Source organism: Glycine soja, chromosome 1, assembly GCF_004193775.1.
Source record: "Glycine soja cultivar W05 chromosome 1, ASM419377v2, whole genome shotgun sequence".
Lineage (NCBI taxonomy): Eukaryota > Viridiplantae > Streptophyta > Magnoliopsida > Fabales > Fabaceae > Glycine > Glycine soja.
The window spans coordinates 49,407,246-49,433,389 of record NC_041002.1 but is presented as its reverse complement, the minus strand read 5'-3'; the positions used below and the strand labels follow the sequence as shown (position 1 = coordinate 49,433,389).

General features: G+C 33.1%; 1 protein-coding gene and 1 pseudogene across 2 annotated transcripts; one reads left to right on the top strand and one right to left on the bottom strand.

The window, feature by feature from the left end:
* The first annotated feature begins 2,294 nt into the window (after positions 1-2,294).
* On the top strand, positions 2,295-14,820 carry LOC114391715 (annotated as a pseudogene).
* Positions 14,821-16,273: 1,453 nt separating this feature from the next.
* On the bottom strand, positions 16,274-24,604 carry LOC114418567 (rop guanine nucleotide exchange factor 14-like). Of its 2 annotated transcripts, none has more exons than XM_028383993.1 (8): positions 24,478-24,604; positions 23,002-23,251; positions 18,907-19,293; positions 18,510-18,664; positions 18,346-18,420; positions 17,982-18,254; positions 17,341-17,691; positions 16,274-16,794 (listed from the first exon to the last, which is right to left on the bottom strand). In XM_028383993.1, the coding sequence occupies exons 2-8, from the start codon at positions 23,075-23,077 to the stop codon at positions 16,420-16,422; spliced, it is 1,692 nt and encodes a 563-aa protein (XP_028239794.1). In that variant the 5' UTR covers positions 23,078-23,251; positions 24,478-24,604; the 3' UTR covers positions 16,274-16,419. The 2 variants fall into 2 exon arrangements, with proteins under 2 accessions (XP_028239794.1, XP_028239801.1); XM_028384000.1 differs by having other exon boundaries at positions 23,002-23,186.
* Between the last annotated feature and the right edge of the window lie 1,540 nt (positions 24,605-26,144).

Below are 26,144 nucleotides of genomic sequence, written 5' to 3'. Positions count from 1 at the left end.
GCTTTGAGAGAGATTTATCCCAGGAGAGAAATTTATTGCCACAGGTGAATTAGGATTGCTTAAAGAATCCTCCAACAATTTATCTCCTATTCTAGAGAGTATGCTGAAGGCTAAATTTCCTAGAACTCTGAACTATACTCCCTACAGAAACAGAAAGAAACCACATTACCACTGAATGTATGCAAAAAATCTCAACTTGAATAATGACAAACTTTTGGCCCTCAACAATTTGGATACTTCTCTTTTACTTTTCTATTAACCTTTTTTTTCCCCTTTTGGTTTGAAACTGAATATAACCGGACTTTTTAGTCTTTTGGGGGTAGGCAGGAATGTAAATGAGGCAGATAAAACTAAAATCAAAAGGATTTAGTGTGTCTTCTCCAGTTAGAATAATTAGTGAAATGCATTACAAGAAAACTAACCTTGCCCTATTGAACTTTTGGTAACATTCAGAAATGTTTGAGGAGGGTTTAGATATCTGTATTTAAGAAGCTGTAAAAGTGTTTCTACAATTCTTAACAAAAGATGACCATGAGGATCAAACGGGGGATTTGCCACTAACTTGTTCTTCAATTCTCTCTTCCCATGAGAATATAGAAACAGTCTTCTCCAGAGATTAATTTAAGCATTTCTTCTCCAGAGCTTGATTAATTCATTCGTCAAAACCGTGTGCTGTTCCTGTCCAAGGTTTTCCTTTCCAGACTGTAACATAGAAATAGATTTACTGATTTAGTAATAATGCAATGAAGATCACAATTTAGTTTATCAAGTGTACCCTTTGATTATGATCAATGTAAATTTCTTGAGTCCTGAATGAAAAGCTTGTCATTGTCAGGTTATCAAAAGATGGAATTTTCTTGTTCAAGAACTTAAGCTTATATTAAGTGTCAACGATTAGATGCCTTAACTACATTAAAGCTGCACAGGATAATACATAGTTTCAATTCCATTCTTATTGAAGTTATTCAACATTACAAGATTACCTTTGAAAGTCCATCTTGAAAACCCCACGTACCAGTACCACTTTACATTGACATTGATAAAGAAGCCTCTTTCTTGCAGTATCAGAAAGATCACTTTTTGGTACTTGGGGTGATTGAAGCCACCATATTTTGCTATGCTTTGCATTTGTGAACCTTCTGTCTGGCTTTCTGCCTCTGCATACCAAAACTCCATATTCATCATCAAATCTATTGCCTCCTGTCAGCCAAAACTGATGTAGTAGCCTTGTAAGTCAGTTGAAACTTGAAACATAGTTCCAAACGTTAATGAGAATAAAGAGATCACAATGACATACAATAAGCATAGAGTGTTGATCAAAGATTAAATATTATGCGAGGAATGACACTAACTGCAGAGCATACGAGGACATTTAGCCTTGATCATAGATTAAATGCTGCATCTGCATGACTGCATTACACTATCTTCATAATGAATGTGAGAAATTGATCATTCATATTGATTGAAAGCCAACAATGTCCTTCTTAATCATGACACGACTTCTCACATGAGTGATTTTGACATCGCAACACTTTTCTGAGGTCTCAATCATTAACTGTACCACTTATAAGCAAATGAGTACAATTGGAATAAAGGGGAAAGCTGAGATCAAAATCCCACGGCTATTTCAGGAACTGATGTGCTTTGCAGTATGATGTATTGTTTAACTATTTGACTCCGAGTTATCTGCTCATATGAATGCATCAATTCATCCTTCATGTAACATTTATCATATACTTTGTTGTAATACTTCATCTAAGTACTGGACTTGTTATACTTCCTTTACTCTTATTTCCCTTGATTTTCCAAATTTTAGTGCAGAACATCAAAATGCTTGTAAATCCATAATCACAGTACCGAATTTTGTTTTAATTTATTGGGGATCCATAAACTTGTCTTTAATACTAAGGGGCTAAATAGCAGGGAATAACTTTGGTTTCTGAGACATGAAATCCATAATTAAAAAACATCCATATGAAATATTCAAATTAGTAAGTATTATTGGTTGACATATGGATATGTTTAATCACAACCATTATTGACAAACTAAGGATAAAGATAAACAATGTTTATCGGAATACGTCCTGTTGGGTTACAAGTGTGAGGTGAAGTCCCACATCGGGTAAAAATGAAAAGGTTGAACACCATATAAGTGAGGAGAAGACCCATAAACCTGAGCCTTAAGGTTTTGGGTTAAAGTGTGGTGTCAGGTCTCCTATGCTGGTTTCCTACTTGACTACTTCCTAGTATGCCAGAAAGTTTCAGTATACTTATATATTAAGTGGAATACCCCTATGTGGAATAGGACCTATTACGAGTTGAAGTAATCCAAAACCATCTAAATGAGTAATTTATTCAAGCAACTTTCACAATATAATGGGTGCAAGGGAATGGCTTGACTGGCTCTCCATTTATTCAAAGTTTACTTAATGCTTCCTGTAAGTGTCTTCTTGTTGTTGCTAAAGTCTGTATTTTTTACTGGTAAATGTCTAACTAGCTTCCAACATGAGTGTGATTTATTTCAGAAAAACAACATTAAGAAATCGGAAAAAGGCATATAAAAACTATACAATTAGATTTTCTAGAAAAGAATTTAATATGGTTCAACATGTATTTTTTTCATCATCAGGTTTGTTTAGGTGGCTCCAACCACATGCAACCAGTCCAGACTTTTACATGTACAACCTTTTTTCCTTTACATTGATCATATTGTGTAAGATTCTAGTTGCTTTTCGTTATATTTCGCCCTTGTAATTCTCAAATTATCATATGCATCATATACCCCACACAATATACATTAATGTTGATGGGTTCAGGATTTATATTTATTGTATAGTAAATACACCTTTAATCTTCTCTGTTCCTATTTCCTCTCATGTCAAAGTTTGGAACTGATACCATCCTCTTTAGCATCACCCAAAGGGCTTCAACATTTAGACCTCTCACGAAACAACTTGTCTTGATCAGGATTTATATTTATTGTAAAGTAAATACACCTTTAATCTTCTCTGTTCCTACTTCCTCTCATGTCAAAGTTTGGAACTGATACCATCCTCTTTAGCATCACCCAAAGGGCTTCAACATTTAGACCTCTCACGAAACAACTTGTCTTGATCAATTCCTAATGTTTTGCAAAAAGTTTCAATCTTACAATATTTCAACGTATCTTTTAACAAGTTGGATGGTGATGTGCCAACTGAAGGTGTCTTTCGAAATGCAAGTGGGTTAGTGCTGAATGGAAATAGTAAGCTTTGTGGAGGAATTTCAAAACTGCATCTACCACCATGCCCTGTCAAAGGTAAGAAACTTGCAAAAGACCAAAAGTTCAGGTTGATAGCAGTGATAGTCAGCGTGGTTGCTTTTGTTCTTATACTATCCTTTATTCTAACTATCTATTGGATGAGAAAAAGAAGTAAGAAACCATCTTTGGAATCACCAATAGTTGACCACCAGTTGGCACAACTTTTATACCAAAGCCTACACAATGGTACTGATGGCTTCTCATCCACAAACTTGATAGGGTCTGAAAGTTTCAGCTCTGTCTACAAAGGAACTCTTGAGTTCGAAGATGAAGTTGTTGCCATAAAGGTCTTGAACCTTCAAAAAAACACGAGCTCACAAGAGTTTTATTACTGAATGTAATGCACATAAAAATATCAAACATCGAAATCTGGTTTAGATTTTGACATGTTGTTCCATCTCAGATTAAAAAGGTCAAGAATTTAAAGCTCTAATTTTTTTAGTACTTGAGAAATGGAAGCTTAGAGCAATGGCTGCGTCCTAGCACACTAAATGCAGAGCAACCGAGAACATTGAATCTTGATCAAAGATTAAATATCATGATTGATATTGCTTATGCAATACATTATCTTCATCATGAATGTGAGCAATCGATCGTTCATTGTGATTTGAAGCCAATAAATGTCTTTCTTGATGATGACATGATTTCTCATGTGAGTGATTTTGGCATACCAAGACTTCTCTCAACCATTAATGGGACCACTTTTAAGCAAACAAGTACAATTGGAATAAAAGGGACTCTTGGCTATGCTCCTCCATGTGACATCCTCTATCCCATACCATACGTATATGTACTAATAAAAAAAAGAAAATCATAATTAATTAAAAAAAATTTAAAACACATTTTAAAAAAAATCCTTTTAACAGGATAAAAGACTTACATTCACTTTCTTTTATATCATATTCAAACTTGTCCAAATAAATAATAAAGTCATCTCGGCTCAAACAAAGTCATCTAAGACTCCGTACAATTAATATAAAAACCTATACCCCAATATCATATTCTATCAGAGCATTGTGTCTCAATGTCTTTCAACACAATGTTCCTTAAAGTAATTCATCTAGTCATCTGTTCTCCCGAACACAAAATTCAAGATCATCAAAGGATCCAAACACAAATAACACACACGGAGAGTGAGTTATCACATTCCTAACTAATGGAGAGAAACAAGATAACATATAGGTGTAAATATCATATAAACAAAATAAAACTTACTTAAATATAGCTCACGTAATTTCACCATTTTTTCGTCCAACATCACATCACAACACATCTCATTCATTTTCGCAATATTCATGTACTCAAGGATCAAAACACAATATCACCAAGTCAATCAATATCGATCAATACACAAGCATTTGCAACATTTACTCTAAGACTCAATCCTATATGCAATGTGATACCATGTCAGTGAAAAATCTCGTCAGACGTCTAGGAGTACATGACAAGACAAACCACACACTAGTAAGTCAGGTCACTCTCACTAGGTAAAATCATAGGGAGACCAGTCAATGTCACATTGTTATGCGAGGATGCTCCAATCATATGGGATCAACATAGGCTTAAAGAAACACTCAAACCGGGTGTATTTACCCCCAAGGCCTACACTCTGAAGAGTCCGTCAGGGTCTCTCCCTCCTAATTCAGGTCCAACCCAGAAAACATTTTTGCACACAGACTTTATCTATGAACTGTACAAAACACACGACTCATCAATTATTTTTAAAATAGTTTTAACTCGTCGCCCTTTAAGGGTCTTAGCATTAATTCGTCGTCCTTAAAGGGTTTTAGCATTAACTCGTCGCCCTTAAAGGGTCTTGGCATTAACTTGTCACCCTTAAAGGGTCTTAGTATTAACTCGTCGCCCTTAAAGTGTCTTATAGTCGTGCGATTGTACAGTTCATAGTTCATAACTCAATGCACACAACATCTCAATCACATACATACTCAATTTATCAACATACACTCGATCTCAATCACAATGGTATAATCTCAATTTAACACGTTATCACACCTCATAAATCATATACATTTTACCTATGAACTATGCAATACACACAACTACTCAATTATTTTAAAAATCATTATAACTCGTCGGGTTCCCACAGTGGATCTCATCACAATACTCGTCGCCCTTAAAGGGTCTTAGCATTAACTCGTCGCCCTTAAAGAATCTTACAATTGTGTGATTGCACAATTCATAACTCACAACTCAATACACATGTATTTTACCTTTAATCACAGGTTCAATTTATCACATACTCATGATTTGAATCACAATTTCATAATTTTAATATAACAATCCATACAAAAGATTTATCACAACATGGGGAGTAAAACCTCTTAAATAATTTCACACAATTATATAAAAAACCATAGGTCAAAACATAAAAACATCAAGAACACTCAAATTTATCAATCAATTCTCATAAGAACATCAATTGGTACATAAAACATAACAATATTGTATTTATAATCTTAAAGGAAAAATTATAATTCAATAAACATCCCAAAATAAATCTCAATTTAATCCTCTAAGGATCCCTACTCATGTTCATTCTAACCCCAATTGCGATAAACGCATCCCTAAGCGGGCTCTCGTGTGTATTTTGTGACACCCTCTACCCCTCACATATATATTAATAAAGGAATAAAAATTCAAATATTAATTAAAAGTATTTTTAAAACATTTTTAAATACAAGCTTTTCAAATGGGTAAAAGGCTCACGTTCACTTTCTTCTACATCATATTCAAACTTGTCCAAATAAATAATAAAGTCATCTCGACTCAAAGAAAGTCATATAAGTCTCATATAATTAATATAGAACCTATATCCTAATGTCACATCCTATCAGAGCGTGGTGTTCCCGTGTCCTCTAGCATGAGGTTCTTCATAGTCATCCACCTATTCATCTGCTCCCCCGAACACAAGTTCAAGATCATCACAGGATCCAAACACAACAACACACAGGGAGTGAGTTATCACATTCCTAACTAATAGAGAAACAAGACAATTAAATATACATATTATATAAATGAGATACCACTTGCTTAAACATAGCTCACGTAACTTCACCACTTCGTCATTCAAAATTCACTTTTCAATTATCAATCACATTACACAAGAATCCCACACTTCGATCAAGATATAATAACACATCAATTAGCAAGCATATGCAATAGTTATGCTAAGACTCAATTCTATATGCAATGTGGTACCATGTCAGTGAAAAACCACCCTGGGGCGCTTAGGAGTACATAACAAGACACACCACACAATGGGTTTGTCAGGTCACTCTCACTAAGTAAGATCATAGGGAGACCAGTCAGGGTCACGATGTTTTGCGAGAATGCTCCAACCATATGAGATCAGCATAGGCTTAAAGGAGCACTCAAACTCGGTGACCCCCAAGGCCTACACTCCGAAGAGTCCGTCAGGGCCTCTCCCTCCTGATTCAGGTCCAACCCCTAAAATAATTTTTTTTTTACATGCAGACACTGCTCATGAATTATACAATACTTACGACCTTACACTCGTGTTTTAAACACGTTCAACACAATTGCGCTACGATTTAACACTGGTTCCTAAATAGGAAACCTACATTTTCTCTTTAACACTGCGCATCAACGCTTTTCTCAAGATAACGCTGGTCGGATATTGTACAATTCATGGCTTACAACACAAGTAATTTCACATCAAGTGTTAACTACACACTTATCCACAACTAGAACTCATTCACAATTTCACATCTCATAGTGTCACAATCCACCATCACATGTTTACACGTATCTCACAAATTAACACATGTTTAACTTTACACTTATACTCAATCTCAATAACAATATTATAATCTCAAAGCAACATGTTATTCTACAATTCATCACATACTCACAATTTGAATTATCATTTCATATCCTCAATATAACAATTTATATAAAAGACTATCACAACATGAGGACTAAAACCCCTCAAATAATATTACACAATTATATCCAAATCATAGGTCCAAATATACAAATATCAAGAGCACAATTTATCAAGCAATTTTCATCAGGACATCAATATTTTATTTATAATCATAAAGGAAAAATTGCAATTTAACAAACATCCCAAAATAAAATCCCAATTTAATCCTCTAAGGATCCCTACACATGTTCTCACTAATCCCCAACTGTGAATAACTCATCCCTTACCTCTAAGCGGGCTCACGTGTCTTCAGTCAGTGATAGCAACATCTCTAGCGGTTCCCGGAAATTCTTTCAATTATTCATCCGACTGCTCCGATAGAATTCCCAAACGTCAGAGAGACGGAGAAGAGATTGAAACCTCCACTTGTACTGTCTTCATACGATTCCTTTTTCTCCCTACACGAATATTGTCTCACAAATCCCAACGGTGGAAGCGTGCGGAATTGAATTTCGAACAACATATCCAAATTTAACAATAATCCAACGGTTAACGAAACCGGGATCGTAGTTTTACCAAGACAGCTCTGGGTTTCTGCGGGAAAGAAAAAGGCTACAATGCGAAGGGTTTTTCTCTCATTTAAGACCTGATATCGAAATTCCCAACGGTGAGAATGCTCGGAATTGTGTTGCGAACATGATACTCAAATTTCACGACGATCCAACGGTGAACGGGTTCGAGATTGTCATTTTTCTGAGACTTGTTTGGTGGGCTGCGGGAAAAAGAAAGGGTTTTGAGAGAAGGGGAAAAACGAAAATGAGGCCAAAAGGAGGCAGCTGACTTAACATAACTATTTATACCTAGGGTACTCAGCCTATTATTTGCTCTATATTTATTTATTTATTTATTTATTACTAAAAAGCTTTTTAAATTTATTTACGAAAAAATGGGATGTTACAATTCCACCCCTCTTAAAAGAAGTTTCGTCCCCGAAACTTGCCGAAAGATCGAGAAAAAGATATCACGCATATGATTCTCAATATCAAGATGTGTGTCTAGTTGAAACTCTTTTTCTGTTACTCTGATCACAAGACTCCTCTGCACTTAACTATTAAATCCGGTGATCCTCATTTACTCAATGATAGTATTACATAAGTAAGTCTTCTCACGAGAGTGACATCTCAACTATAATAGAATGTGAATGACATACTATTTGGAGTAGAATAATATCATAGGAGACACTAATGACAAATTGAAAAGAACAAACAAATACAAGGAGACGTGACTGATCACATGGTCGACTCTTTTTCGAACATCGGACGGTTCAAGAAAGATAATGAGTTTCGAGACTCTCACACTCTACCAATCCTAGTTCACGATGACTATCGAGAATACATGATTTGCCTACCCTTGAGTCTAAGCCTCTTCCTTCAACATGATCTTTCTCACTTTCGTATACTTGACTCATAACTCTCACTTAGGTTCAAGAATGGTAACGATTCAACTCTAAGGTTGCCTACTTGATACTAACTGGGTGCTAATTAGATAAGCAATACAGATTACTCCCTACTTCTGTAAGTTTGTTCACCTTGAGGTAATCTTCACACATTTATGCTCATCATGTCACCCTATAACTTTGCACTTGAAGTTGAGATTTCAACTGTTGTTTACGATATCTAACTCTATAACTAGGACACTAGTCATATCATCGGTTTCCTATTCAAACTCTAACTACTAAGCTAGTTCTAACATTTAAAACTAAACTCACAACAAGATTCTTGAGAATTTTACACATCTCTTTTATCTCGGATTCAGCTCCAAAGATCCTCACAATGTATCAACTAACGGTAATGTCTCCCAAAATATTATGGTGAACCCCATGGTTACCTATTCTAACTCACATATAGGATAAATCTTTTCATAAGTCTTAAGTTGTCAAGAAACATTGATCACTATTTGTCCTCCTACAAGCACTCCTCTAAACTTAAAAATTATTTCAAATATTTTACTACTCCAATAAGGACCTACGCGACTAAGATAGCACTCAACAATTTACAATGGTCGACTTCTCTATGAACTTATGGCTTACTCCTTACAAGGATCTCACTCAAAAACTTAAACTTACTTAAGTCATCTCCAGCAAGCATTAAGGTTAATCCAATGAGTCCTAAAATAACCTTTTGGTTCGACTACTAGTTAAGAGCATTTCATCTTAATCTTAGGTTTCCTCTCATCTCAAAACAACTTCTGCCCAAGAAGGATTTGTAGTTATCTTTCACCTAGACGTAGCATACTTTAAGGGTCATCTTCATCTAACTAAAATGCATAACAAAACTCTTAGCTCGGAACATGATGTCCAAGGGTCTATAACAACCTTATAATTGCACATCATAATTCAACTTAACTGGAAACATACTAAACACTAATCATCAAAACCACAACAAGAGCTAACTCAGGGTGAGAGATCCTATCACGCATTCCACAAACACACATAGACATCAATCATATTATGACATGACCAGGTACACATAGAGGTCACAATAGGTACTAAGGTATTTCTTAAAGCATCAACAAACTTTTTCTATATTAAGGTAAAAAGAACTAATATTTATCTTGCTAATCATACAACTATCATCAATAATCTTTTAGGTCACCTACCTTACGCAAGAACACTCACTCTTGAATCCTTCTATGCTTAACAATTAATGTCTTACTAACTACCTTACTCTCTTCTTAAGGTTCCACATTAAACCTCTTAATTATACTTCATAACTTTTCCAACTAGACTATGTTCTCCAACAACTCTACACTAGATATTTCCCACAAACTACGGTTACAAGTTTCTATGGGTACTACACTTATAAGATTCTCAATCTTGCACTTAGGTGGTAACTAAGCATATCCTCAAGGAACACAGGTACACGTCTTACTAAGTTTGACTTTCGTCTATAGGTAACAATGATCATGTCTACTCAAGTATTTCCTCTCAAAACATCTTAACATGATTGTCAAAGGCGAAGTCTCTCTTTATTCGTATTAGAAGTAACAACAAGAAAGATTATCAAGCAGTTTAACTAGACATGATTGGAAGATGAGCAGCCAATAATAAGATGAACACTCGATTGATTAGGAGACTATAATTTTAAATCAAGAAGGATCACTCATCTAGAATCAACAGTAGATACTCCAAATGAATTCTAGAAACGAAAACATAATCATAGTGTACGCACATATGGAGATATCAACTATCACTTGATCGTGACAGAAACATCAATAATCCAATTATTTGATGTAGGCTCATAACACAAACAATGAATTATACTCAAGCTTGCAAGTGAAATCGAATTACTCGACTTAAGTACGCAACACAGAGAATAGTTTACACTAGAATAAAAAGGTATGGTCAAAAGAGTATTCTATATAAAATATATCTCGATACGAGTCCTCGAACTATAGAGTATCAACATTGCTAAGAACAAGAAATCACGAACAACCATACTATCTATGCAATTAAGGCAAAACACCATACTACTAACATACCCAGAATTATAAGGTTCTTATAATAAGTATACAACGTACATATAAGAAGTAAGAATTTAATAGTTAATAAGGATGTATTAAAGAATCACAAACTTCAACTACTACATTCACGACTACACACAAAATAAAGTGAGTTAAGTAGTCATGCGTTTACACATCAAGAAAGACATACTCATCCAAGACATATATATGGTTCAAAAGGTTTTCACAACACTAATCCACACATCAAGATAGAAATAAGTTTATTAACAACATACAAGCAAGAAGATAAGGGCTCATTAAAGCATTATCCATCAGTATCAAGGCTTCTTGCATCACCTAACGGCTTACCATAATGTCGAACCGCACTTCACAAATTATAGAGATGGCCAGTCTCATAACTCATGACTCAACAGTGGATTTATGGTATAACAAACATTAAGGATGCAAGGCACATACAAGCATTATTATTAAGTCTTATTTAATCATGTAGGAGAAAATACAAATAAAAATTCAAGCATGCTCAACAAAAGTACTCATAAGTAACCACACAGAGTGCACACCAGAATATGGTAAGCACATAACACACTGGCCGAAAGGTTCGACCTGCTCTGATACCACTAAATGTGACACCCTCTACCCCTCACATATATATTAATAAAGGAATAAAAATTCAAATATTAATTAAAAGTATTTTTAAAACATTTTTAAATACAAGCTTTTCAAATGGGTAAAAGGCTCACGTTCACTTTCTTCTACATCATATTCAAACTTGTCCAAATAAATAATAAAGTCATCTCGACTCAAAGAAAGTCATATAAGTCTCATACAATTAATATAGAACCTATATCCTAATGTCACATCCTATCAGAGCGTGGTGTTCCCGTGTCCTCTAGCATGAGGTTCTTCATAGTCATCCACCTATTCATCTGCTCCCCCGAACACAAGTTCAAGATCATCACAGGATCCAAACACAACAACACACAGGGAGTGAGTTATCACATTCCTAACTAATAGAGAAACAAGACAATTAAATATACATATTATATAAATGAGATACCACTTGCTTAAACATAGCTCACGTAACTTCACCACTTCGTCATTCAAAATTCACTTTTCAATTATCAATCACATTACACAAGAATCCCACACTTCGATCAAGATATAATAACACATCAATTAGCAAGCATATGCAATAGTTATGCTAAGACTCAATTCTATATGCAATGTGGTACCATGTCAGTGAAAAACCACCCTGGGGCGCTTAGGAGTACATAACAAGACACACCACACAATGGGTTTGTCAGGTCACTCTCACTAAGTAAGATCATAGGGAGACCAGTCAGGGTCACGATGTTTTGCGAGAATGCTCCAACCATATGAGATCAGCATAGGCTTAAAGGAGCACTCAAACTCGGTGACCCCCAAGGCCTACACTCCGAAGAGTCCGTCAGGGCCTCTCCCTCCTGATTCAGGTCCAACCCCTAAAATAATTTTTTTTTTACATGCAGACACTGCTCATGAATTATACAATACTTACGACCTTACACTCGTGTTTTAAACACGTTCAACACAATTGCACTACGATTTAACACTGGTTCCTAAATAGGAAACCTACATTTTCTCTTTAACACTGCGCATCAACGCTTTTCTCAAGATAACGCTGGTCGGATATTGTACAATTCATGGCTTACAACACAAGTAATTTCACATCAAGTGTTAACTACACACTTATCCACAACTAGAACTCATTCACAATTTCACATCTCATAGTGTCACAATCCACCATCACATGTTTACACGTATCTCACAAATTAACACATGTTTAACTTTACACTTATACTCAATCTCAATAACAATATTATAATCTCAAAGCAACATGTTATTCTACAATTCATCACATACTCACAATTTGAATTATCATTTCATATCCTCAATATAACAATTTATATAAAAGACTATCACAACATGAGGACTAAAACCCCTCAAATAATATTACACAATTATATCCAAATCATAGGTCCAAATATACAAATATCAAGAGCACAATTTATCAAGCAATTTTCATCAGGACATCAATATTTTATTTATAATCATAAAGGAAAAATTGCAATTTAACAAACATCCCAAAATAAAATCCCAATTTAATCCTCTAAGGATCCCTACACATGTTCTCACTAATCCCCAACTGTGAATAACTCATCCCTTACCTCTAAGCGGGCTCACGTGTCTTCAGTCAGTGATAGCAACATCTCTAGCGGTTCCCGGAAATTCTTTCAATTATTCATCCGACTGCTCCGATAGAATTCCCAAACGTCAGAGAGACGGAGAAGAGATTGAAACCTCCACTTGTACTGTCTTCATACGATTCCTTTTTCTCCCTACACGAATATTGTCTCACAAATCCCAACGGTGGAAGCGTGCGGAATTGAATTTCGAACAACATATCCAAATTTAACAATAATCCAACGGTTAACGAAACCGGGATCGTAGTTTTACCAAGACAGCTCTGGGTTTCTGCGGGAAAGAAAAAGGCTACAATGCGAAGGGTTTTTCTCTCATTTAAGACCTGATATCGAAATTCCCAACGGTGAGAATGCTCGGAATTGTGTTGCGAACATGATACTCAAATTTCACGACGATCCAACGGTGAACGGGTTCGAGATTGTCATTTTTATGAGACTTGTTTGGTGGGCTGCGGGAAAAAGAAAGGGTTTTGAGAGAAGGGGAAAAACGAAAATGAGGCCAAAAGGAGGCAGCTGACTTAACATAACTATTTATACCTAGGGTACTCAGCCTATTATTTGCTCTATATTTATTTATTTATTTATTTATTACTAAAAAGCTTTTTAAATTTATTTACGAAAAAATGGGATGTTACATATTTCAATGGTGATAGCGGCATCTCTAGCAATTTCATGTGATTCTTTAAGCTTTTTCTCTGATTGTTCTGTTAGAGTTTCCAAGTATTACAGAAAAGGAGAAGGGATTGAAGCCTCCATTTTATGGTCCTATGTGCGATGCATTTTTGTCCCTTCAAAGACATTATTTTTCAAATTCCAACGGTGAATTCGTGCGTAAATGAATCATGAGCCACATATCAAAATTTTACAACAATCCAACGGTTAACGAATTCGGGATCGTAGTTTTACCAAGACAATTTTGGGTTTCTACGGGAAAAGGAAAGGCTACGATGCGAAGGGTATTTCTCTCAGCTTCAACATTTTTTTGTAATTCCCAACGGTGAGAATGCTCAGAATTGAGTTGCAAACCGGGTGCTTAAATTTAACGATGATCCAACAGTGAATGAATCCGAGATCATTGTTTTTCTAGGACAGGTTTAAGGGAAAACAAAAGTGAGAGCGAGAAGAGGCTTAGAGGATATAGTCAGTCTCAAAAAAACTGACCTAAGATATCCGTATTTATAGTTAGGATACTCATAACCTATTATTTATTCTATTTATTTATTTTTATTATATTATAAAAATGAATACTATTTTATTTTCTATCAAATGAATAAATCAATTTTTTTTTCTTTAGATCATTATTTTAATACAACTATTTTTCCTTATTTATTTAATTACAAAAGTCTCATCATTTTTTTAATTCTATTTATTTTAAATGAAAAACCTTTTTAATTTAATTCACGAAAAATGGAATGTTACACTCCTATGCTTTTATGTTTTGAATCATTAGTGTTTCTTTGAATTCTCATTTTTATGTGTTAAGTGTTATTTATTAGTATCGTGTATCACTAATGATAGTTTTTGTATTTATTTTAGAGTATGGAATGGATTCTGAGGTGTCAACTTATGGAGATGTGTACATCTTTGAGACTCTTATGTTGTAAATGCTTATAAGAAGAAGACCTGAAATCTTTGAAGATGGTCAAAATATTCATAATTTTGTTGTAATTTCATTTCCTAATAATACTTTGTAGATTTTGGATCCACGACTTATTCCAAGTGATGAAGCAACAAGGTTGAAAGAAAACCATTGGAATCTTAATCCAAGTGTCGAGATGTGTTTAGTTTCACTTTTTAGAATTGGACTTGCTTGTTCTATGGAATGGCAGAAAGAACAAATGAAATGAATGATGTCACCGGAGAGCTCAATCGAATCAGGGACGCCATGATTATTTTATAGGACACAATGATTATATATATATATATATATATATATATATATATATATATATATATATATATATATATATATATATATATATATATAATTTATTCTTTTGTTCTTATTATTTCACAAGTACATAAAGTACCTTGTCACTAGTTTCGGCTATTACCTGATTTTGTTTATGTAGATATAATTGGTTTTTCTATCATTTTTTTTTCTTTCAAAATCCCAAAACTACAAACGTAATGGAATTATTGAATTTCAGGTGTTGACATTGGAAAAGAATTAAAGCTGAAATCAAATGCTGCAGTCATTTTGGATACAGATGTATGTACTGTATGATGTCTTGTCAATAAAGTTAAGTTGGATGCAAACTTTTCTACTAATTTGCCTCAGGTTTCTATCCATCTAAATAAATCAATCCATCCTTTCTGTAACATACATTTTGTACTTAATGGGTGGAATACTCCATCCAAATAGTAGGCTTATTGTACTCCCGTATTTTTATTTCATATACTAGTGATTTTCCAAATTTTGCTGCAAAAACATCAAAATGCTTTCGAACTATGATGCATATATCTAGCATTCCAATTTGTTTCTTTTTCTTCTGGGTCCGGGGGAATCCACAAACTCTAAAGTAAGAGTAGAAATAATTAGCTGAGATTTTTTTATTTCTGGCTTAGTTTAGGAGGCATTAAATGTTAGATAAAAATTTAGAAAACCAAAACAGAAAATATAAATAATAGTAGTATTTCACATCAAATCATAACACTTACAATGCTTATAACAATCAATTAATACAAAGGAAAAAATTAATAGAAGAGAGTTTAAAAAAGTTTGGGTTGAAGTATGCAATTCATTGTCTTTAGAGATAATATAATACTTTATTTTTCATAAAATAAATTAAAAATAATTTTATTGGAAAATAAAAATAGTTTAAAAAAAATAATGAGATTTTTATAATTAAATAAATAAGATGAAATAGTTTTATTAATTAAAATAATAATTTTAAGGTAAATAAAATAAATATATGTTCTTATAAAATAAAAAAATGTTTTATTTATTTATTTGATAGGGAATAAAATATAATTCTTTTTTTATAAAATAATATAAAAAATAGAATAAATAATAGGTTAGAATATCCTAGCAGATATTACATCCTTACAATCTCTCATCCTTTCAATTTTATTTTCCCTTCCCTTCTCCGAAAATCCTCTCTTGTTCCCGCATACACTCAAACATATCCTAGTAAAATTATGATCCGAGATTCGTTAATAGTTGGATTGTAAGAAAATTTAAACACCAGGTTCATAACTCAATTTCTCACATCTCCACCGTTGAGATTTGTGAAATAATGTATGCAAGTGAGAGAAATATCCCTCACATATTGATGTATGATTAGTTAAACCACAATATATGATTAAGATTGTGTATAGTTAGTTATAAAAGCAACCAAAATATAATGGAAGGCAAACCTATCAGTTTGCTTCTTTTCTTACTAAGCATGCCATGTAGTAATAACAATAACATTTACAAAAGTGGCCAAACAAAAGCTAATAAACTAAGGAGAATTTTGAGGAGACACACTTTTACAAGCCTCTCTACTAATGCACCAGACAGTACTCCTGTTTGGTGTAACTATTACAGAACTGGATTTTGTATCGATAGAAGAAAGTTCTAAATCAGAAGTATAGCAGCTAGAATCACAATATTGTCCATCTGCCTTGTTGATCTTATCAAGTAAGGACTGCCTGATATGTGAACCGACCACCCAAGTTTGAGAGAGATTTATCTCAGGAGAGCAATTTATCGACACAGGTGAATTAGGATTGCTTAAAGAATCCTCCTGCAATACATCTCCTATTCTAGACACTATGCTGAAGGCTAAATTTCCAAGAACTCTGGAATATGCTTCCAAAATGGAATGTCCAATATCCTACAGAAACGAAAGAAACCACGTTACCACTGAATGTATGCCAGAAATCTCACTACTTTAATAATGACAGATTTTTATGCCTCGACGAATTGGATTTTTGAGCTTTTTGGGGGTAGGCAGGAGGGTAAATGAAGCAGATAAAACCAAAAACAAAGAGATTTACGGTATGTTTGACACTTTGATTTCTATTTTTGAAACCTGTTTAATTTTCAAAATACAACTAAATAAGGTTGTTGAAATAGTTGGTGGAGGGTGGTTGAAGGCACGGGAAAGAGTGTGGAATTGAGAGAGTTTGAACAAGATGAAAACAGAAGATGATGAGAAAACATCCCTAAGCTATTTCTGTTTTTTTTTTTTTTAAATACTTGTTTTGGAAACAATTTTCAAAACATAATAGATTTTAGACAAGAAAGTAATAGCTGGATAGTATGTAATTGTTTTAAAAAACAGTTTTTAAAACCAAAAACTGAAAAGGGAATCAGACAGGCCATTAGTGTGTCTTCTCCAGTCAGAATAATTAGTGAAATACATTACAATAAAACTCACCTTGCCATACTGAACTTTGGTAGCATCCAGAAAAGTTTGAGGAAGGTTTGGATATCTGATTTTAATAAGCTGTAGTAGTGTTTCTGCACGGTCCAATAATAACTCCAGTTTATCAACCTCTGACATAGGATCCTTCACAAAAGGCGACCATGAGGATCGAACAGGGGATTTGCCACTAACTTGTTCTGCAATTCTCTCTTTCCATGAGAATATAGCAGCTTCCAGTCTATTAACAGTCTCAAGGACAAGATGTTCAGATTTCAAGTTGAGATATTTAAGCATGTCTTCTCCAGAGCTTGATTCAGCCATCAAAACCTTGTGCAATTCCTGTCCAAGGTTTGCCTTTCCAGACTGCAACATAGAAACAGATTTACTGATTTAGTAATGATGCAATGAAGATCACAATTTAATTTATCAAAGTGTACCTTATGAATATGATTTCTGTAAAGTTCTTAAGCTGAGAATGAAAAGTTCCTCACGGTCAAGTTATCAAAAGATGCAATTTTCTTGTTCAAGAGCTCAAGCTCATATTCAGTGTCAACAATTAAATGCCTTAACTACATTGAAGTTGCTCAGGATAAAATCATAAAATGTACATAGTTTTAATTGAATGAAGTTATTCAACATTACAAAATTATCACCTTTGCAAGTGCATCTTTAATAATAGATGGCACGGGCATTTCAAGCAACACACTTTCATTGATAGCTTTGGCAGCCTTGAATACTTGCCGTACCACCCTACCCTGATGAAGCAACCTTTTCCTTTCAGTATCAGAAAGACCAGTTTTTGGTACTTGGGGTGATGGAAGCCACCATCTTTTGCTATGCTGTGAATTTGTGTCCCTCCTCCCTTCTGCCTGGCTTCCTCCCTCTGCATACCAAAACTCCGTATTCATCATCAAATCTAGTGTTTCCTGTCAACCAAAAATGACATAGTAGCCTAGTAGGTCAGTTGAAACAAAGTTACAAATTTTGATGGGAAAAAGAGATCGCAATGTGACATACAATAAGCATAGAGTCCAACTTCTGAAGTGCGGGAAGATTCATATGGATGTCTGCACGAGCTTTTGGGGTCATTATCTGTTTGAAGAAGATGACTCTCTTATTTTATTGCAATATGATGTTTAAAATAGTCCATCCTTTTATATCAAAGCTCAAATGAAAAATACCTCAAAAATGCCACCATTGGAACTGCTTTGCTTAGCAGGAACTAGCTCGACCATATAGTTGGTAGGAGACAATAACCAGTCCATTTCTCTTTGCCATTTTCTCTTCCTTTCTTCAGATAGTGGTTCCAATTTCCACAGCTCACCAAAAACCGTCACTGCATATGTGATCATTAAGTACTTAGATTCCTTAAAAATAAAACCAGAAGAAAAAAGAGAAATGAATAAGAAATGGTCATTTACTCTTGCAAGTGAAATTTTATCATTGTACATAAGGTTTAAAAGAGTAACATAAAAGCATTACAAGTCATTCCTTTTCTGTGATAAACTTCATCACTTGTAATTTTTAAAGGAACCAAAACCAGATAGTTGTAATTTGTAAAATGGAGTTAGAGCAGACCTGCTAGGTTTGTGATGGCATTAGACAGTGCCAAAGCTGTACTGAGGCCCTTAGTTCCTCCTGTAACATCTTCACCTAGCAAAAGCTTTGAAAATTTATCCTTCATGGCTTCTATATCTGAATGTTGAATAGCATAAGGCTTCTCTTTGACACAAAAATGTTGAGGACTTTCTGAGAGTTCCCATTCTTCAAGTCCTTTATCATCCCTTTTCATTGTCAAGCATTTTGAAGAGAATGATCCAAAAGCATCTTTGCTGGATGAAGAGCTGGAGTTGTCATCATCAAATGAATCTGTTATGCATTCATCTCCTCTACTTGTTCTGCTCTCATCTTCGTAAGACTGGTTGTTCAGCATGCAACTCTCAAGGCCATTATATGTCATAATCCCTGAAACATTCCATTATTATACATTCATAAAACTATGATTTCAAAAGGTGTTATTATACTTAAATTTAACAATAGTACATTTTACATGTAACCAAATGATCATGAGGAAAAAATGTAGTCTGTCTGTCATTTTCAAAATAATGCAAGAATATATTCCCTCTGCCGTTTGACAAATCAGCAATGCAGGCAAACATCCAAAAGTAGCATATGAATAAACAGCATGTTTACAATTAAAACCCAAATATAAATTGTCACTTGGGTACTGGTACATAACTTCTATTTAGTGATAATATTTTAGTAAATCAGGCAATTTTTTTTTCTCAGTTCTTCCATATCTACACACATATAAAATTATAAATTATTTGCTGTTGTTATTCTCAAGTTGCTCCACTCGACACATCTAAAAATGTAATTCATAAATACTCAAAGAAGCCTCCAGATTTAAATAAATAAATAAATAAAAACTATCTCTAATGGTTAAGAATTAATTGTATCACGGAGAATGAACAATTGAGATTCCACCGTATCTCTGTCACGGATAACGTTAACTTCCTAGTTTGTATAAAAAATTTATGCCTTCGTCACAAGGTTAAGTATCATTGCAACTGCAGATCCTCATAGCAAAATAATGTGACCTATTGCAAGATATTCGCTGACTAGAATATATGTTATTTTTGCCAAAAAGTCATATATTTGTTTATAACCTAACAATATTTAAAGCACATGAGAAGTTGAGTGCTGAGAAAATTTTGAAATTGTTAGGCTTTATCCACTATATATTATTGTCTTATGAGTCTTTAAAAATTCATGGTAGATCTTGCACCAACATGGCGATAACATTAAGAGAAGGGCATAGCCATCAGAAAAATCTGTCCTGAATTCTATATTAATATTATGGATAACGAAGCATAATAACATCGTCACATGCAAGTGTCATCAACGAACCTTTTTTTGTTTATTTATTTTTCCATTTTGGAGTTTGGCAATACAACTTGAGTTGAGAATAAAATGTTTCACCTAGCTTTCTGTGCAAATCATTCAATAAGATAACTGAGACAAGTTTTAATTCGGATTTCTGAAGCCTGTTTAATAGGCCTGCATGAGCAGCAGAAAAATTTCTCCAAGTATTTAAATTTTCTAGCTGAATAACACCAATATGGGTGCATAATAATTAGAAAAAATTTTCTTACATATTTTCAATGGTTTATGCTTATTTTTGAAACGCGGACTCTCGTGATTTAAAATAGATGTTATCATCTAAAAAAATAATATTTTGATGTTAATTTTTAATTAATTTTATATATTATTATATTCATCGTCGGGTCCTATAATTTTTCAGCATTTATTATATTCCTATCTGCATGTAATATCGTATCCATATCTTGAATTATGGACCGATTAGCTTAAACTTTATTTGTTAAAAAAATACTCATTTTAACAAGAATTGACAACTTTTTATTTTTTTTAATGTGTTTGTTTAAACTATTTTAGTTTTAAAAAATAATTTTTACTTATTTTAAAAAATAAATTTTATTTGATTATTGAATAAATACTTTTTTGAAAAATATTTATTTTAAAATTACGTACTTTTAAGTTTAAAGAAACTGGAAAAAGGATGAAGAGAGTGTTCACCAAAATGAGCCAGGGTTTGCACGGCAAATATTCGAACAGAACAGAAAAGCTTCAGAGGCAATGAGCTATGACAGGATAGAACATCAGCAGCATCGAATTAAAGGCAAAGAAAAGCCAAGGACAAAAATGCCTCAAAAGATATGCAAGAGAATCCCCACAAAAGAATGAATCACATCTAAATAGTTGGATAAAATATTTTATATTTTGATTTTTGAGGACCAAAGTAGGGCAATAAATGGTGCAATGTTCATCCCCACTCTGCACCTATTTACTTCAATTTGTCAGCACCTATCAACAAGAGTGGCACAGCTAGTAGTTACCACTAATAACAACACTCCCTGTGAGGCCCATGGTCAACCAACATGTTGGTCAAAGGTGTTCAGATTCAGATTTAAGATTTGAGATTGACAAAGATAACCACCACAATTTTCTGTGATTTTATCAAACCCCAAAACTTCTTCACATTATTTATTCATTCCATTTTTCTAACACCGTCACAATTGCTCAAAACAAAAACAGGACCCATGTCACATCTTAAATAATGGAACAAAGCAGATGGTTCAAATTGTGGGATTCCACCAATTTTGTGTAGAAAAAGGGAAAAAAAATTAACTGATGGAGAAAGCTCAACAATGTAGGAATATCAGTTGGTCCCCTTCGTTTTGTCAAGTTTTATACTACCTGTTAGTCCTATTTATCTCATAAATTTTACGAAAAGATTGGATTTTTTTCAAAGCTCAATGTGCTGAGCTTGACCAAAAATTTCAGGATTAACAATAAATAATTGATGCTCAAAATTCAAAAAGTGAATATTACTGTTTATCGTTTGGCTTGAAACAAGAACGTGGCAATAATTGATCAGCATACAAAATTTGAAAATGTGGAAGTTCCCTTCGTTGGTCCACACACATGACCATAACAACCAGAAAATGACCACCTACTCTGAAAATGGGTATTTCTGTCCAGCGTTGAAATAAATCATAAATTATGATACGAAGTTTCCTTTCACAAAATTTATTGTATGTTAGTCATATTATTGTTTTTTACACGAATCAACATGTAAATTTATCAATTCTTCAAATAATTACAAATTTTTCTGTCAAATATTTATAACATCGGCATTTACTTAGATCCAATGGCAAGCCATACTTATCGTAAAGAGAACTCAGCAAAAAAACTTATCGTAAAGAGAACTTCCTTTTTTTGAATATCGTTTACACACATTTTTTTACAGTCTAATCAATTAAAGACCCAAGTCCCAAACTTTCAACTCGGCAGGATAATTCATTTGTCGAAACAAGAAAATCGAATTGACAAAACTAGTTAATAAAGAAATTTATTTTTCCTTTTTGAGATGGACCTGATATGTTTTTCACATAGCCATATTCATGCAACAGGCATGTTGTAGCAGTGAAAATAGTGAAGTTCGTCAAGATGGCTATTTAGTGCCTGTTGTTGGATTTGATGTGTTGCAAAAATTAATTTTGAATGGAGTTGATTTTGTAAAATTAATTTTGAAGTGATATGATTTATATTTGAATGGTTTATTATAAAATAAGTTAAGAGAAAAATTCATTATAAAATTTTGAATCCAAGACAGAAACTACTCAAAATTACTTCAATTTAGACCCATAATCAATTTAAAATTTTTCTTCAATCAAACATATAAAAATGTGTCCAAAATCAATTCTGAATTCAGAATTAATTTTTCAATGTCAAACCTAACTAACAGCCACGATGACTTATGAGACTATGGCAAGAATAAATGAGAGAAGTAATAAAGAGATTTTTTATTATCCAACATAGTAATATAGTATGATATCATTAGTGAATGAAATTGAGATTACTAGCAGGGAGAAGTAGGTATAGATTTCAATTTTAAATTTAGCTCTCATAAAATTGTTGAGACACTAACAAAAATAAGTAACATTAGTATTTGTTAAAGTTAATTACTTAATTTTATAGTTGTAATCATTAAAAAATTTAAAACTTTTATTGGGCCTAATCAATTTAAATTAATAATAATAAATAAAAAAGCACATAAACAGAGTGTTTGTTTGACTAGTATGAACTTACTCTCTTGCTCATCATGATCGATGCTAAATTTCCTTTCCCTTGTGCAGCATGCTAGTCTTTTTCTCATCATCAACATCCCCTTCAATTTCTTGCCTCTTCACTACTCCACGGTCAGTGTTTGAGGACAAAGGCTAGAGCGAAAGATCACTGACTCACTGCGGCTTCAATAACTCTTACTCTGAGTCCTTCACCAACAATGCCACCAAAACATTATTCTAAGCCATTTTCAACACTCAGATTATGCCCACACCTGATAAAATTTCGAGATTAATGCATGCTGAGGACACCAGGGTCCACCAATGTCACCCCCACCATTCCTAAGCATTTAATTTGACGTACTACCAAAGTCACGCTTGAAATAACTTCCACTATAATATCCCAAAATTTCAAAAGCAAAAGCTATACTATTCCATGAATTTACACAATTTGTTTTACAACAAAAGAGATAAAACAGTAAACAGTAAAAGAAAATTTGAATAAAATAATTAATGTGATAAACGAGATAAAAAAAATATTGGAAGAATATTATATAAATAATATGAGAAAAAAAGTTATACACTGTCATAGCATTAAACCCTAACAATATACCTCTTTCAATAAAAGCAAAAATCACATTTAGCAGCAATGATATCTTTGATCCGAACAGAACTGGTTTGAATCCCGCAGAAAAAAAAAATTATATATATATTTAAGATCTTTGATAAATGAATACATTTTCTTTTGGATTCCAAATAAATTTTTTCATTCTTTTAAGTAAATGATATATTTTATTTTAAGTCAGTGTCATAAGTAAAGTGATCTCAGTAAAGTGATCCGTGATACCATTGTTGATAATGTTGTGTAAGGTGACATGTTATTCTTTAACTAAGATAGAAATTTAAAACAAAAATTTCAACAGTAACGTTAACAAAGTTTGGTCATTTATCAGGTATTTTAAATAAATTTAAGCTAATAAAGAAAATGAAAATGAACTTTTTTATGTGATTCATCGGCTACGTATATATATCCACCCCCTACTCCTTCTAAACCAATTGATCCCCAAGGATTAACCGAAGTATCATAGAAATTAAAGAACATGTGCACGTTGAGCATAATTACTTAATTACTAAGTAATCAGAATTAATAATTAATTAATCATAAGGGGGGGAAATAATACTAAAAGAGCAATGGGGTGGAGTGAAGATAAAGGCGTTACTTATAGCAACTTTACGAAGAGATGGTCAAAAAGTAAGAGAGGATGGTCTTCCAAAAAGTAAAAACATGGGTCACGCAGATGATACCCTGATTCTGCATAAAGATTTGCTTAAAAAAAACGTTTTTATTAACAAAAGTGGGATTGAGGAAGATCCAATCAAAAGAAGAAAGGTGAGTTTAAAAATTAAGGAAGAAAAAAAAAAGAAGGAAATTTAATTTTGGTTCTAACATGTGTTGAGAGTGGAAACAGAACAGGTTCCTATAATGGAAACGTTAACGTACCTGGGATAGCATTGTTGTTTGGTGAATGGCGATGGCGAGCATAAGCAAAGAGCAATGGCACCGTACAGGGAGTGAGAGAGAATGAGAAGAAGGAGAGTGAGGTTAATTGGAGTTGGAGAGAGAATCTAGCAATGGAAATGGAGAGTGTGTGTGTGTGTTTAATAGCAGAGAGAGAGAGTAACTATTTTGGGCCGTTGAATGAAGTGGGGCCCGGTTCTCTTTCGACGGTTTAGATTGTGGATCAATAAGTTGTAGAAGTGGGGGCCAAGGATTGTGAGCCCTATCTATTAATATCATCCTTAAGTTGGAAATCATGTTTTCATAATCAAGCTTTTCATTTCAATTTTCAAATTGAACTTGTTCACTCAGGGGTCACTAATTATTGCATTATTACAGCTAAATGCACTTTTTGTACTGGTTTTTTAGGGTACATCATATTTTACTTTCCAATAGTTTTCTATTCGCTTAAATATATTATATTTTTTTTGTAACTGTTTGTATTTTTTTATTTGGTTCCTGTAAAAAAAATTGTTAGTTTTTAATTTAGATAAATTTGTATTTTTTTTGTTTTAATCATTATAAGATATTTTATTCATTTTTAATTTCAGTAATTTTATATTTTTACAGCATTGGTTCTTGTAAGTGTGAATTTATGAAAATTATAAAAAAATTTAAAGAAATTAAAATTAAAAAATAAAAACTTATAAGAACTACAAATAAATAAAACTTATGAAAACTAAAATTAGAAAAATTAACTTACTGAGAAAAAAAAATATTAACTTACATATGCCAGAAACATTTTAAATATTTTGTATTTTCTTACCTTTTTCTTTATATATATTATAAGTATTTTTAACAAAAGACAATTTTACTAAAATACAGTAAGACTATTGTGATGACAAAATTCAGTGATAAAGGATATTAAAGGATAAATGAGAAAAAATGTGAAATTAGAAGTTAGTAAAATATAATATATCCTTTTTACCATGGACACATAATAATATAATTTTCAATTGAAAAATGGGAAAATAAGAATAAGATCATGCCTTCCATCGAGAAATGAAATCTATGGAATAATCTGATTTTCTGTAAGAAAAACTATACTTTTACTGTTCTTGTTGGGGTTGTTCCAATGATGACAATATTTTTCTTCCTCTCTGCCTTGAGATTCCTCTAATCATGGCTAAAGGATGGTGGGTCATGGGTGGATCCTTCTAGTAAATAAATATTTTGAGTTAGTATGTTTTAATAAGGAAGTTGTTGTGACAAAAGTTATATATGCATACGGGATGTTGACAAATGTCTTTGCATAAAACCTTTTTCTCTTGTCTGTATTTACTAGACGAGGTAATTTCTATTGTTAACTGATAAATATGCTTTTTTTTTTTATGAACTGATAAATATGCGTTTGTGCTATAATTATAGTGAATTACAAAGTCATTCGAGTTCTGTAAAAAAAAAAGTCATTTGAGTGGTTCAAACCTTTTTTTTTCTGAAGTGGTTCAAACATGAGTAGAATTTGTAGGAATTTTATAGCTTTAGTACTTTTGTTTTACTTTGTATTTTGTATTAATATCTCTTATATTTTTGTGGTAATTTTTGGGTACAATTAATGATTTTTCATTTCTTATTTTCTTATTACCATTTGTAATGAATTTTGGAAGGGT

Coding starts and splice junctions, on each gene's coding strand:
- LOC114418567 (XM_028383993.1), bottom strand. CDS start 23,077: ATGTTGATGATGAGAAAAAGACTAGCATGCTGCACAAGGGAAAGGAAA. Junction 19,294..23,001: donor CGATCATGATGAGCAAGAGA/GTAAGTTCATAC, acceptor GGAATGTTTCAG/GGATTATGACATATAATGGC. Junction 17,692..17,981: donor TTAAAGATGCACTTGCAAAG/GTGATAATTTTG, acceptor TCTATGTTGCAG/TCTGGAAAGGCAAACCTTGG.